The 12,204-nt window shown below is 44.6% G+C and overlaps 3 protein-coding genes across 12 annotated transcripts in view; 2 read left to right on the top strand and 1 right to left on the bottom strand.

The window, feature by feature from the left end:
- The window catches only part of LOC125952461 (tyrosine-protein kinase Fer), a 32,208-nt gene extending 30,846 nt beyond the window's left edge, over positions 1–1,362 (top strand). For all 7 annotated transcript variants that reach the window (XM_049681921.1, XM_049681920.1, XM_049681927.1 and 4 more), the window contains one exon: positions 81–1,362. In XM_049681921.1, the coding sequence (XP_049537878.1) occupies positions 81–409 (329 nt within the window). In that variant the 3' untranslated portion in view covers positions 410–1,362. The remainder of the gene's footprint in view (positions 1–80) is intronic.
- A 125-nt stretch (positions 1,363–1,487) lies between these two features.
- On the bottom strand, positions 1,488–3,429 carry LOC125952462 (translation initiation factor eIF-2B subunit alpha). Its single transcript, XM_049681928.1, has 6 exons — positions 2,867–3,429; positions 2,700–2,801; positions 2,387–2,643; positions 2,168–2,304; positions 1,816–2,086; positions 1,488–1,741 (listed from the first exon to the last, which is right to left on the bottom strand). Exons 1-6 carry the CDS (start codon positions 2,889–2,891, stop codon positions 1,595–1,597), a joined length of 939 nt encoding a protein of 312 aa, XP_049537885.1. The 5' UTR covers positions 2,892–3,429; the 3' UTR covers positions 1,488–1,594.
- Positions 3,430–4,691: 1,262 nt separating this feature from the next.
- LOC125952610 (AN1-type zinc finger protein 6) overlaps positions 4,692–12,204 on the top strand; it is a 17,876-nt gene continuing 10,363 nt past the window's right edge. Inside the window, exons 1-2 of one of the 4 annotated variants that reach the window (XM_049682186.1) lie at positions 4,692–4,834; positions 8,913–8,958. The gene's annotated coding sequence lies outside the window, so the exon portion shown is untranslated. Of the gene's footprint in view, positions 4,835–5,814; positions 6,301–8,912; positions 8,959–11,652; positions 12,017–12,204 lie in introns of those variants that run through there. The other 3 variants (XM_049682188.1, XM_049682190.1, XM_049682187.1) reach the window with 3 other exon arrangements.

Here is a 12,204-nt window from a genome sequence, read left to right on the forward strand (position 1 = left end):
GCAATCGCCGCAGCGTCTCTTTTCATCAACTGCATTTACAACTGATCATCCTTTCTTTTTCATTTTCTTCTTCTACACAGTTTCTGGAGGTATGAAGCAGATTCCAATCAAATGGACTGCCCCGGAGGCGCTTAACTTTGGGAAGTACACCTCACTCTGTGACGTCTGGTCGTACGGTATCCTGGTGTGGGAGATCTTTAGCCGTGGCGATACGCCTTACTCGGGAATGAGTAATTCGATGGCTCGCGAGCGAATAGACGAAGGATACCGGATGCCATCACCGGAGGGCGCCCCACCGGAGATGTACCGTCTCATGCTCAAATGCTGGTCGTACGAGCCCGAAAGCCGGCCACACTTTGATGAAATCTATACAGTGGTCGAGGCCCTGATTCTATGCACTAAGGACTGACCGGATGACCAGAGGGCGAAAAGGATGAGGAGGTGTAGTAGGCGTCGTATAGTAACGACAAAAACAGGTGGCAGTAGTATTGCTGTACGTGCTTTTTGGAACGAAGGGTTTGCGATATTGTAGCAGTCTCTTCAAGCAGAGACTGTCTATAGCGGTGGTTCTGTACTCGCGGTAGCCAAGTAAATCGAATAGCACAAAGTAATCGCACAACTTCGAAGCGAGCATTTTGCTAAGCATTTGATAGGTAGACCGCTTCCATGGTTGTCTCTATGGTTCCGAATGGAAAGCAAGAAGGGCCAGGAACAGAACAAAGACGGATGGGAACGGTGTGGAACAGAATTAGTTAGGATCAACGCATAGGCTTTAAACGGCTAGGTTAGGATTAAACGGATTTTAAGCAGCTGCAATAAGTAATGGGTTTTGTTACGACGGAATGTATGACCAACCGAAGGCTTTACCAGACTGCAGCGCAGCTGGCAGCTCGTATATGCCGTTCGGATGAGACCAGTACGAGAGTGGGCAAAACGAAGGGGGATTTTATGCATGTACAGATGCATATGCAAGATGCAATGTGTGATAGATATTAGATTGACAGGATGATAGAAAAAACTAAGAACGGGAGGGGAAATGGGAGCGAGGAAGAGGAGACGCTGGAAAAGAAATTTGGTAATGCGATCATCGGATACGACAGGAATGCAATATGCTCTGCTAAAGTAGTTCTTCATTTAACTAGCTGAAGAGAAAACAGGGGATCACAAGTATGCATGTTTGAAACGGGAGTTGCAACATCTCTTGTTTCCACTATAGTAGGCAGGCTGGTTACTACAGCGACTAAGCCGACCCGTTTGCCTATAAAACACTCAAATGGTAAGGCGCTTGCAATATTTGAACGAAAACAAAAAAAAACAATACCCATGTTTTTAGTGCATCAGTCAGCTGACTCATATTACGGCAGAATTGAATGCATCCATACGCTTGATATTTATATATATACACAAACATATATAAACATACGATATACGTGTCCTATATGGCAGCCTCATCGTCGTATTCAAACGGATCCCCGAAACAGCCAATCTCTAGCTAGAAGTATTGCGATATTTACATAAATAAATCATTTAAGATAAAGTTCGTTTGGCTTTGCCATCGCTCTCACTTAAAGAAGTTTATTCCGACTCATAACAGTTACAGATACAGCTTGATCAACTCGTCGCTCACAGCCGATGGTGCCAGTATACCGAGATCGGTGAAAAGAAGAGTAATGTAGCCGGGCGCAGTGTAGTCTACCATCGGGTGTGCCTTGGCCTTGTTCGTGAGGTCGCTTTTCCTGTACTGTCGGTTACATCGGGGGAAATATTACAGGTTAGTTCGTTGGGACCAATAAATGCTATCTTCAGCGTACGTACCTTGTAGTCATCTGGCAGATCCCGCTGGTTAAGCGGATACAGGCGACAGAACTTGAAGCTCTCTACGAGTACATAGAACGGTTTTTTCATCTCCTTGGCACAGATCGCCATGGTAACGGTGCCGATTCGATTAATAATACCACCACTTTCTACCACTCCCTCGGAACCAACCAGAACCATGTCTACCGTTTCCATCACGTATCCTACCGAGGCATCTAGGATGATGGTACACTCGATACCAGCCTTTTCCAGTTCGGTTGCCATTTGTTGACTGGAAAACAATTTAAAAAAAATAAAAGATCAAATCGAAGCCATCATTCTGCTAACCATGCCATCATGATGCACGCCATACCCATCACTGATCGTTCCGTTTGGACTACCACATTCTGGAGCACTGTGGGTGATGAACACGTGGAACCGTTTATTGTGCTGTGCGGCCAGTATCAGCGCTTCGCGGACAGTACGGGATCGGGCATGCGTGAGAATTCGCTGCGCAAGAAAAAAATATCACATTGAGGGGAGGGGACAGGAAACCGCTCTTAAATCTCTAGCATTTGATCGTGGAACTTACGCAGCCATCGTTGATGAAAGCAATTGCTTGCTTCGCAATGACGTTCCTACTTTCCAGCAGCTTCGTGAGGAACATTTTCCCTCGCCTTAGCATGATATCGCGCACCTCGTCCATCGTTTTGTCGTCGAACTTGGCCAAAGTGATAAATCGCGAGAACAATTCCGTCCCAGAAACGACCGATGTCATCGGTTTGTCCGTATCGCGCATCGCGCGCACGGCCGATTGGATAGTACTGTGCAGCTCCTGAACGGTATCGACTGGGGAGGACGAACGGTGAGTAAACCGGCTAGTGTAAGCGGATGCACTTTCTTACATTTCGTTTTCTCGAGCACCATCAGCAGAGTTTTAATAGCGGCTATTCCCGGCGACATGCTATCATCTTGTTCCAGCACGCTAACGAAGTGGTGGGCCACATCTACAAATATCGTGAAGATCGTGAGATGGACTCTGCAATTAAACGGGCATGCTTCTGCTGCTTACCGAACTGCTGGCTTATTTCCTTCATTTACGGATTTAGTTGGATTTTAGTTGGCGAAGGATTATTCTTTCTTCTTCAGTGAGGTTTCACCTCTGTACAGTTACCGAATACAGGTTCCTGGGCCTTGGAAAGTTAATCTATATTCCTCTGCTATCTTTGGAAGTGGTTGCTAAGGCCACATATCCCAATTTTCTGTAAAGATCCGTGCTGAAACACGAACCGTAACACTTGCCGGAGCGGTTTGCGATGGATTTCCGAAACACCCGGATCACGGCCGCAGATTTCTACGCTATCTACGGTTGATTAAAAGTAAGTTTTTCCCGCAGGATTAAGAATTCTTCTTCGTGATTGCAGTACGGTCTTTTTTTGGATCTTTTCGCGCTGCAGTTTTTTACGGTTTTTACGGTTTGTACAGCCGGGAAGGTCCACTTTTCCTAGGAGAACAACGGCGGAAGTTGCAAATGACTCTAATTTTCTCCTATCACCGAGATAACGGTATCACGAAATACACGAAAATAGTTCTAAAAAGTTTTTATAAAATCCCTTTTTAACAGCGAGCTCGAGTTTCTAACCTCAAAACCAAAACAACGACTCAGGGTTGTAGCCCAGCTTTCGCTTCAAACTTTGATTTTTGATAAAAACTTAAGGCCTCGGCAAACCGGCTGCAACACTTGCGCCAACTGCGGCACTTGCAGCAATTGCAGCTGAGCACGTTCAGACCGCGAGCAACACATCAAGCAATGGTGTTATGAGTACAGTCTTTTACAAATGTCTAGAATAACTGTTTTGATTTCTATAAAGCAAAATTAATGATGAAAATATTAAGGCTAATTTCAATCCAAACAGCATTTTTGTTTTGTTTGGTTTGATTCCAAATGCTTTTCCATACCACAAGATGGAAGAGCAAAAACGTGACAGACATATGGGGAGTACTGTAGTTTTGAGAAAAAAAAATCACTTTTTTGGAATCATTCCATCGCCAGACGGAGCGTAAACTCTAGCGTAAACGAAAATATTAATGCCAAAACGGTTTCATTTAACCCTTACACACTGTCAAATTTTTATTTGACTGCTACACGAAGCGTAAAGTTTTGGCATAAATTTGTAAATGTACGCCAAGGTACTTTAAAAAGACAGGTAGCTTCTTAACCGCTTTGACAGGTCACCATTTTGAATTTGTTTGACATTCATAGCAGGGCGCTTTTATCAACAAAACCACGTGAGTTTCAAGAAGAAGAAGAAGAAGAAGAAGATATGGGCAAGTTTGGTGGTTTTATCAAGGAAAGTACCTGATTTCACTCTTTTTCGGATGTTTAAATGATTCATCTCTCTATTTAAGATCAATCGAGCAACCGAGTTATGTTTTATAGCGAGTGAGCACGGTCCAGGAACGCTAGCTAGCTCTTGTTCTAGGCCGGGTGGCAAGACCTACGGACCGATACCATATTGAAACACTAGGAAGAATTTTGAGAATATTTGCACAAACTTCAACTTTCGTGCCACTTTTCGTGAATTTGAACTGTCGTAATACCACAGAAAAGCGAAAACAGCTCCGAAAAGAGCGTTCCCGAAGTAAACATCCCACCATCCCGTGAATGTCAAACTCTGAAGTTTTTTCTAAAATACGATCGAGGATTTGTTCTGGATAAAGCTACCTGTCTTTTTAAAGTACCTTGATGTACGCGCAAATTTTCGCTCCGTCTGGCAGGGCCTAAACACCTTGGTTTGCAGGGTTGTAGCCTCGTAGCTTGACTCTAGAACCCGAGTGTATAAACGTCATAGTCCTATAGGCGCTGGCATTCTTTGTCTCGCTCTTAGAGTCAGAGTGAGTGGGACCGCATAATCCCCGTTTTTTTAGAAAAAAAAAATTTTGGTGGAAGGTTCTGCGCTCGGGTTTGCCGTGTCATCAATTTGCGTGTTTTGGATCGTATCCTGAATTCAATTTCGGGCTCCTTCAACACCCAATCAAGGTACGTATCATCAATGGTTTGGGCCATCAGAAATAATGCCCAGAAACGCGCTCTGTACGACACAAAATTCCGTCCATCCGCGATCGCCCCTGGCCCTGTTCTCATTTCAAACATGGCGGAGCCACGGCCAATTTTCAATACGCACATCCCGCGCAGACGGCCTTCGATTTCAGTGGATTTCAGAAAAAGATGGCCCGATTTCTCCATTTCATGCTGCATACGAAGAGCTTCCAATTGGGCCCATGGTGTTCAGGGTGTCGTAATTTCTGACCAATTCGTTGCTCGCGTAAAAAATCGTCCCCATTCCCCTTTCCCCCTCTTCGCTCTCGAGCTGACCTTCCAGCAACAAACCCAATTTTCAGAAAAGTTTACACCAAATCGAGGAATAACCAGGCATTTTGTTTGCCGAAAGTAACCCTTTTTGTTTATAGTTACTTTAAGAAAGCAACGTTGCAAAACATTTCACTTATCTTGGCCTGATGGATTTTCTATCGCGACCTTCAACACGCGTCATAAAAAACAGTAACTGCTATGATTTGGTGTCAAGGCGAATCCTTAAGAAATGCGCTGAATTTCCGTTTCGGCGAGTAGCGAGCTACGCAATTTCCTTTGGCCGTACGATAAGATGTCCCTCGTGAAAAAGGAAAAAGAAACCCGGAGGAGGCTCTTTGTTGTCCCGAGGATAGACGGCTTCATCGATTTAATTTAACTTTTCTTCATCTTGTCTCTTCCTTCATGAATCGCGCTAGGTAACGACAAATAACAGCGTCATCCTCGACCACCGAGCGACACAGGGATTACCAAGCAGAGCAGAGACTGTTGATTGATGATCTCTTTTCCCCGACAGCCGCGATAGAGCTCTCATAACGCGAAGAAACCTCTATTTTGTGCGAACGTTTTCCTTCCGCGCAACCAAAGCGGAAGGTTCGTGGATTTTTGCGCTTTATGCTGTGTGAACCGTCCTTTCGTTGCTAACTCCATTCCCCACACACGCGGAAGAGCTCGTGTCTGACGCAGGAAGCACTGAACATTACAGCGCAATACACCCGGTTCCACGCTGTGCATAACGCAGTTTTTTTTAACATAAAGGACGATTTTAACATATATAAGGAGGATTACGTGTTGCCATTTAGTATCTGTGCGCGTATTTGTGTTTATGTGTTTCTTTGTGCGGTACGCGATCGAAATTAAAACGCCACTGAGTGTGAGTGTGTGCCCGCTATCTCGTCAGTGTGATTATCCTTAAAATCGAGTGCACAACTCCCCTTTAAGATAGTGCGTGTTCCGTGGTGTAGTGCTGTAGATGAAGTCGCATATTGTCGAGTCATCCGCAAAGAACTGTCATTCCTTACAGCACTCTCTGTAGAGCCTCGGTGTGCGCGTGCCTCGCGAGCGTTGATTCACGTTTTAATTACGATTCGAAGCGTACATCCGCTTTAAACAACTCTTTCTGTGCGGATAAACAAGTAAGCAAGCTAGAAGCACAACACGAATGTGAGATAACTGTAGTTGGCAAACGTAGACGGCAAACAACATTCGAATTCTGCGGCAGCTCCTGAAACAGCGCTTACGCTCCATCGCTGGATGCGGTGAACGAAGGAAAATAGCGAAGAAAATCAAGAGAAGGGAAACGGCGAAAGTCAAAGTCGTCTGCCGTGTTGTCCCGTCGAAACGATGCGACTTGCCAGCTCTTGGGACATGCGCGCCACTTGACACGGTTTTTTTTCTTCGTCCATCTGGTTCGAGAAGCAACCCGAAACCAGGGCGACGGTCGATTGCCAGAGCGAAGAGTTTGTTGGTGGCTATCACGACTGCCGGCGCACACTCTAATACACGGCGACAAATCGTTAAGATAAGTCGTGAAGCTCGCTACAGTCGGGGGCCGGGGTTTGGTTGTCCGTCCGATCGACATAACTTTGCGGCAATGGAGGTCGCATTGTTGGTGGTGGTCGAGATCTTCGGAGCGCATCGACCATAGCATTCGTTTGCTGCTTTGGTTTTTAAGCTGTGAAGCTCCCATGTTTGCTACACTGCGCCTCCATACCGCGTTGTCGTCACAAGCGGTTTGACAAGTGCTAGTTGAAACAAGGCTAGCGCTTGCTGTAGAGTAGAGCCACCTATAGGCCGGCCTTGATAGGCATTGCGCAGAAACCTGAACATTTGAAGTCGTATCATCCTTCACCACTACTACATCTGATGAGACTGAGACCGTTCGCACCAACATGGAATTACTGTAGGACATACATACAGATGAACTGTGTGATTGCGCAGTCATTCAAAGTCATAACCGTCTCTTATCACTTTGGTGACGTCGTGCGACTGTGTCGTAGATGGCTACCCAAAAAAGGAACACCGTTTACTGCGTTTTTCAGCCTTCACACAGTTCGATTTCATCGCTGGCTTCTCCATACCTGGCATCATAAATAGCTTTGAAATTACTCGCAAAGTACACTCGATTTTTAGTGCAAAAAAAAGTTGTAAATACATGGTATTATAGCAGATAATAGCATGGAATAGTCCGCTCGGTTGGTGAATAGACTCGCTAAACGTGGTTATATGAATTTTCATCAAAAGCCTACGCTGCACAAAAGCTGCCAGTAGCATTACGTCGAAGGTGCAGCTGTTCGTGGTCATTCGTGGTGCTCATAGCAAGAAACAGAGGGAAAGGAAAGGGAATAGACCAGGCACGTGGCACTCTAGTTGCAATACCGTGCACGTGCTCATAAGTAAAAATCATCCAAGAAACAACCGTAGTTGTGTTGTGGTTCGTTTTACACGCCTTTCCTGTATGCGCGCCTGCAATTTTCCTCTGTTCTTCTCACGTGCCGCTGCGTGTTTTGAGCTCGCTGTGTGTAGCTCAAATAAATGTCAACCGACGACTGCAGTGTCACTAGCATCCACCTTAGCTGCCCGGTTGAAGAATGCGCCTTAGAAAGTTACTATTGTTGTCAGATATCCTAAAGGCAAAATGTCACTAGCAGATTGGCGTGGCTTATTAGTAGAAAGCAGCGGGAAAGACCTTGGCACGTGGTAGTACACTTGTTTGCGCGTCTGCTGAAACACGGTTACGAAAACTTGCATAGATGCTAGGGATAGAGTCGGCCGTTTTGCGAGGCAACTAGGAAACATATAAGCTGTTTTGTATTATTTTAATGCGAAAGAAAAAAATGAACGAAAATCAAGCAACCATAGTATTTAATTTTAAATTGTTTTGTTGCTGTAGCCATAGTCGCATTCAATGGTCTCTGAAAGTCTTTTCTATTTAGCTGAATCCTAGCTAAAATCTGCTAATCGTTTTAAGTATGTAATTTCTGTTTCAAATTTTTTTTTCTTAGAAAATCATCCTGCTAACCAGGAAATATCGTACAGTAAAGGCTTAATTTTTTGTCGATTTTTCTGGATATCCTTGAAAGCAGTCGAAGCACGCACGACGCGGCATTTGATCGTGACATCCGGTTTCCTTCTTTGGGCCGGCTAACGGGATAACGGTATAACGTTTGTTCTGGTCCGTGATTCAAACATAGGAAATTATTCTACAGATCATGATCCTAGCTAAAATCTGCTAATCGTTTTAAGTATGTAATTTCTGTTTCAAATTTTTTTTTCTTAGAAAATCATCCTGCTAACCAGGAAATATCGTACAGTAAAGGCTTAATTTTTTGTCGATTTTTCTGGATATCCTTGAAAGCAGTCGAAGCACGCACGACGCGGCATTTGATCGTGACATCCGGTTTCCTTCTTTGGGCCGGCTAACGGGATAACGGTATAACGTTTGTTCTGGTCCGTGATTCAAACATAGGAAATTATTCTACAGATCATGTTTAGAGCCGATCGCAAATCGCTGGACGTGAACTGTCTAAGCAATTTTATATATGTTCCTGTTAAACATAAATACATTATCATATACTATACGAGTCGATTCCGTATTTAGTATAGATTATCAATCCTCATGTAGAAAGGTTATATGGCGAAACGAAGACGATCAACTATTCATTTTATATGTTTAGTCTCATTGTTTGAGATTTTTATAATATTTTTCATCAAATGCCTAAAATTACTTTTATGTTCTTTGTTACAGATACACCTACCCAGCCATTTGCTCACTCGATTGACTTTTCAATGCGGTAAGCTGGATTTGGATGATAATTTTTTTTATCTATTTGATTGGTAGAAATATCATATACAGTAGAATAAACAAGTAGTGCAAGTGAGAACAATTGTTTGCAGAGTTGAATGATATTAATTCTGCCGTTGTTTACGTATCGTATCCTATACGATGGATGCCCGAGAGGTATACATATCCACTTCATAGACACAGCTCTCCCCCAAGAATCATCTCATAGCAACATTATCCATGCACCTTCTCTAGTCGTTAGATAGGTCAATCTAACGGCATTTTGTATGCGGCCATCACGCGTTGTCTGTCGCAAGGTCGATTATAGGAATTTTCTCCTTTTATTTTCTTTCTGACTCTACTAACCTTCCCTTTGGAGTTTACCTTTCTAACACATGTACACACACACATACGTATATATATTCGCTCTCTCGTTTTATCGCTCTGTTGTTTTGCTTCGCTTCCGTGCTCTCTTTCTCTCTTTTGTTCTCATTTTGCGTCACAACAAGATTTGCTTTTCAAGAAAACCCAGAGCATGAAATCCACGTCGTTGTTCAAGACTGGCTCCTACCAGATATAGTGGTGGCACGTTGATACCATACAGCGCTGCGTTGGCACGTTGGCGATGACGGCAAACAAACAGCTTCCAGATTGTAAAGGAAGAAGCGAGTAAATGGTATTCGACTTGAGAAAATTTAAACCCGGATAAAGGGAGAGATCGTTTTTGAACAAACACTTTGTTCAGCCTACCCTCCCCCAAGCTTGGATTCTCACCTCCCATCAAGTTCGATTGGTGGTATTCATCAGCACGGGGGTTTTCGCGTGTTCTGCACACACACAAATACAGTCAGCTGTGTACCAACATCTCGTTGTTCGCTGCGGAGAGTATCGCAACAAAAGCCGTTGGTCGGCCGATGGTGACCTTCTTCCTGCCCCATCAAGTGCTGTCTCTGGTACGCTCGTCACACAGCGAGGAGCTATAGATCCGATGCGAAAGACAGATAGCAGCAGTGCAAGTAGTAGTGCGAGAGCAGCATTCTTATGACGGCATGGCGGCCGGGAGGAAGCAACGAAACTACTATTTCATTGTTGTTAGAAGAAGCTTTTGATCGACGTTGGTGGCGTAGAGGTGCTGCTGGTGCTGCTGCTGCTGCGGACGCCAATTTGCACATGTGTTCGTGGTTTGTGTTTCCTGGTTCCTAATGTGACATGGTCTCTTTTATACCGACAACGACATCGCGTCCGCGCTAAGGTCACCCTTGTCGTCTGTTTCCTTCTGTGGCGGGTTCCACTTTATTTTCCTGTTGCTCCACCACACAAAGAGCAGAACTAGTTAATACTTCTGCTTCTGCTGCTTTTGCTTTTGCCCGAATGCCCAAGTTTGTCTCGATGCTCATAATGATGTTTATCGCAGTTCGTGTAAACTTTTACACAGTTACCAACAAACAATTACACAGTTTGTCATTTAAAATTCACAAAATTGAAATGAATTATTGAAAATAAAAACGTCAAGTTTATCATCGACCTTGTGGGATATAGAAACAAAGAAATGTTGTAATGATTAATGAATGCTTAACGAAGCGGATGTGGTGTCGTCTTTTTCTTAAGGGTCATTAAAACAAAACTTGAAAGCATATGCCTACAGGTTCAGTGTTCACTGAACGGGACAAGGAATCACATTTGTGCATTCTACGATATCCGTTTGTTGTATGAAGACACAAGAAAATTGACCGGATAGTAGTTCAAGGCAAAACCGGTTAAAGACAATGCCTCCCCAAGGAAGCACACCGTATCGAACGACAGGGAAAAAATGAATTTCCCGTTACTCTTGTCCAACTCCTGTTGCTGAACAGCTCTAGTTCTTACGCTTAAGACAAAATATTGGATCCTTGTGCCCCGGTACGATAGGCTAAATGCACTGATAGAGTATTGACAGACGGATGAGTCATAATTTTTCGGTTTATCAGCATGTTGAGATAAGATTACGCTTCTTTACTTGCGTGGCGCGCTTGTTTGTGTTATCACAACTGGCAACTTGATTTTGTTGGTTTTGTGACACGAGTACAATTACTATTTTATTTCAACAATAATTTCTTACATTTCTACGTCCTTTGTAAGCATTTTGCCTTCTCGTTTCGATCTCACTTCTGTGGTGTGCGCCTTGTTCTTTGCTCTCTCGTTATGGCCCATGCCCAGGAGGTGCCAGTGTATGAGTGAGCCTCGTACAAAGGTCTCGAATTACTACGTTCCTACTATTATTGCGTTGCCGATTGAACCGTTGCTGGCGTCGTTGCGTTATACGCCGATCGCATACATCGCAATGTGGCCGCATCATCCTCTCATCCTCGCCTGCGGCCATAAAATCGCAGCAGCCTACTTGCACCCTACTCTCTATCACGAAGCAGTTGGTTCGCTTTGAACAGCAGCAGCATGACAAAGTCTAAATTCAAGCGAACATCGTCGTCGTCGTCGCGATTTCCGCACACTCCTCCGCGTGACTCACTTCGTCCCAGCAGGTCTCCTGACGAGCCAGAGAGCATTGACAAAGAGCGCACGACGAATAGAGAAAAGCCACGAGACAGACAGAGAAGAAGCGATAGCGAGCGAAGAGCGAAGGCAATGAGCAATGGGTTTTCCGAGGAAGGGAAATGCGTTTTTGTGGGCAGTGCGAGAGCACGAGCAATTGAGAGAGCATTCGTGAGGCGTTCCACGACGAGAAATCTTGTTTCTCGCGAGCTGAATTACGGTTAGGACGAATGGCGCCGATCGCGGTCCGTGGTTTCGTGGAATCACTTCGAGTCGAGTTGTGAAATCGTGCGGATCTTTCGGGAAGCTTTGGTCGCGTTGTGTCCGTCGGTGGTGTGCCGTTGAGTTGGTTGCAGTGCCCTCGTTTATTGTTTGCTCTGATTTTCTCATTTTCCAACCCTCGTTATTGCGCGCGTGTTGGGCTCTTTTCTGTGACCTCTTGGGTGTGTGCTCCGAGCTGCACCTGTTGTGCAGGCCCCTTCTTCTCCATCAACAACCTGCTGCTGGCGGAAGAAGAGAAGAGTGTCGTCGCGAGATTAATGGTAATGTGGATGGATTCACACACTCACACTCATACACTTTGCTTTTGTACGATGTTTCAAGGCTCGGGCGCAAGGGGTAACAACCCGAATCATGATAAAAGTTCCATTATTAATTCTCTGCGGGATTTAGATTGCTGCTGAATGGATGGAGCAATTTGAATACATCAGCTCTGACTGGTTGGTGGGGT

This window comes from Anopheles darlingi, chromosome 2 (assembly GCF_943734745.1).
Source record: "Anopheles darlingi chromosome 2, idAnoDarlMG_H_01, whole genome shotgun sequence".
In the NCBI taxonomy this organism is placed as follows: Eukaryota; Metazoa; Arthropoda; class Insecta; order Diptera; family Culicidae; genus Anopheles; species Anopheles darlingi.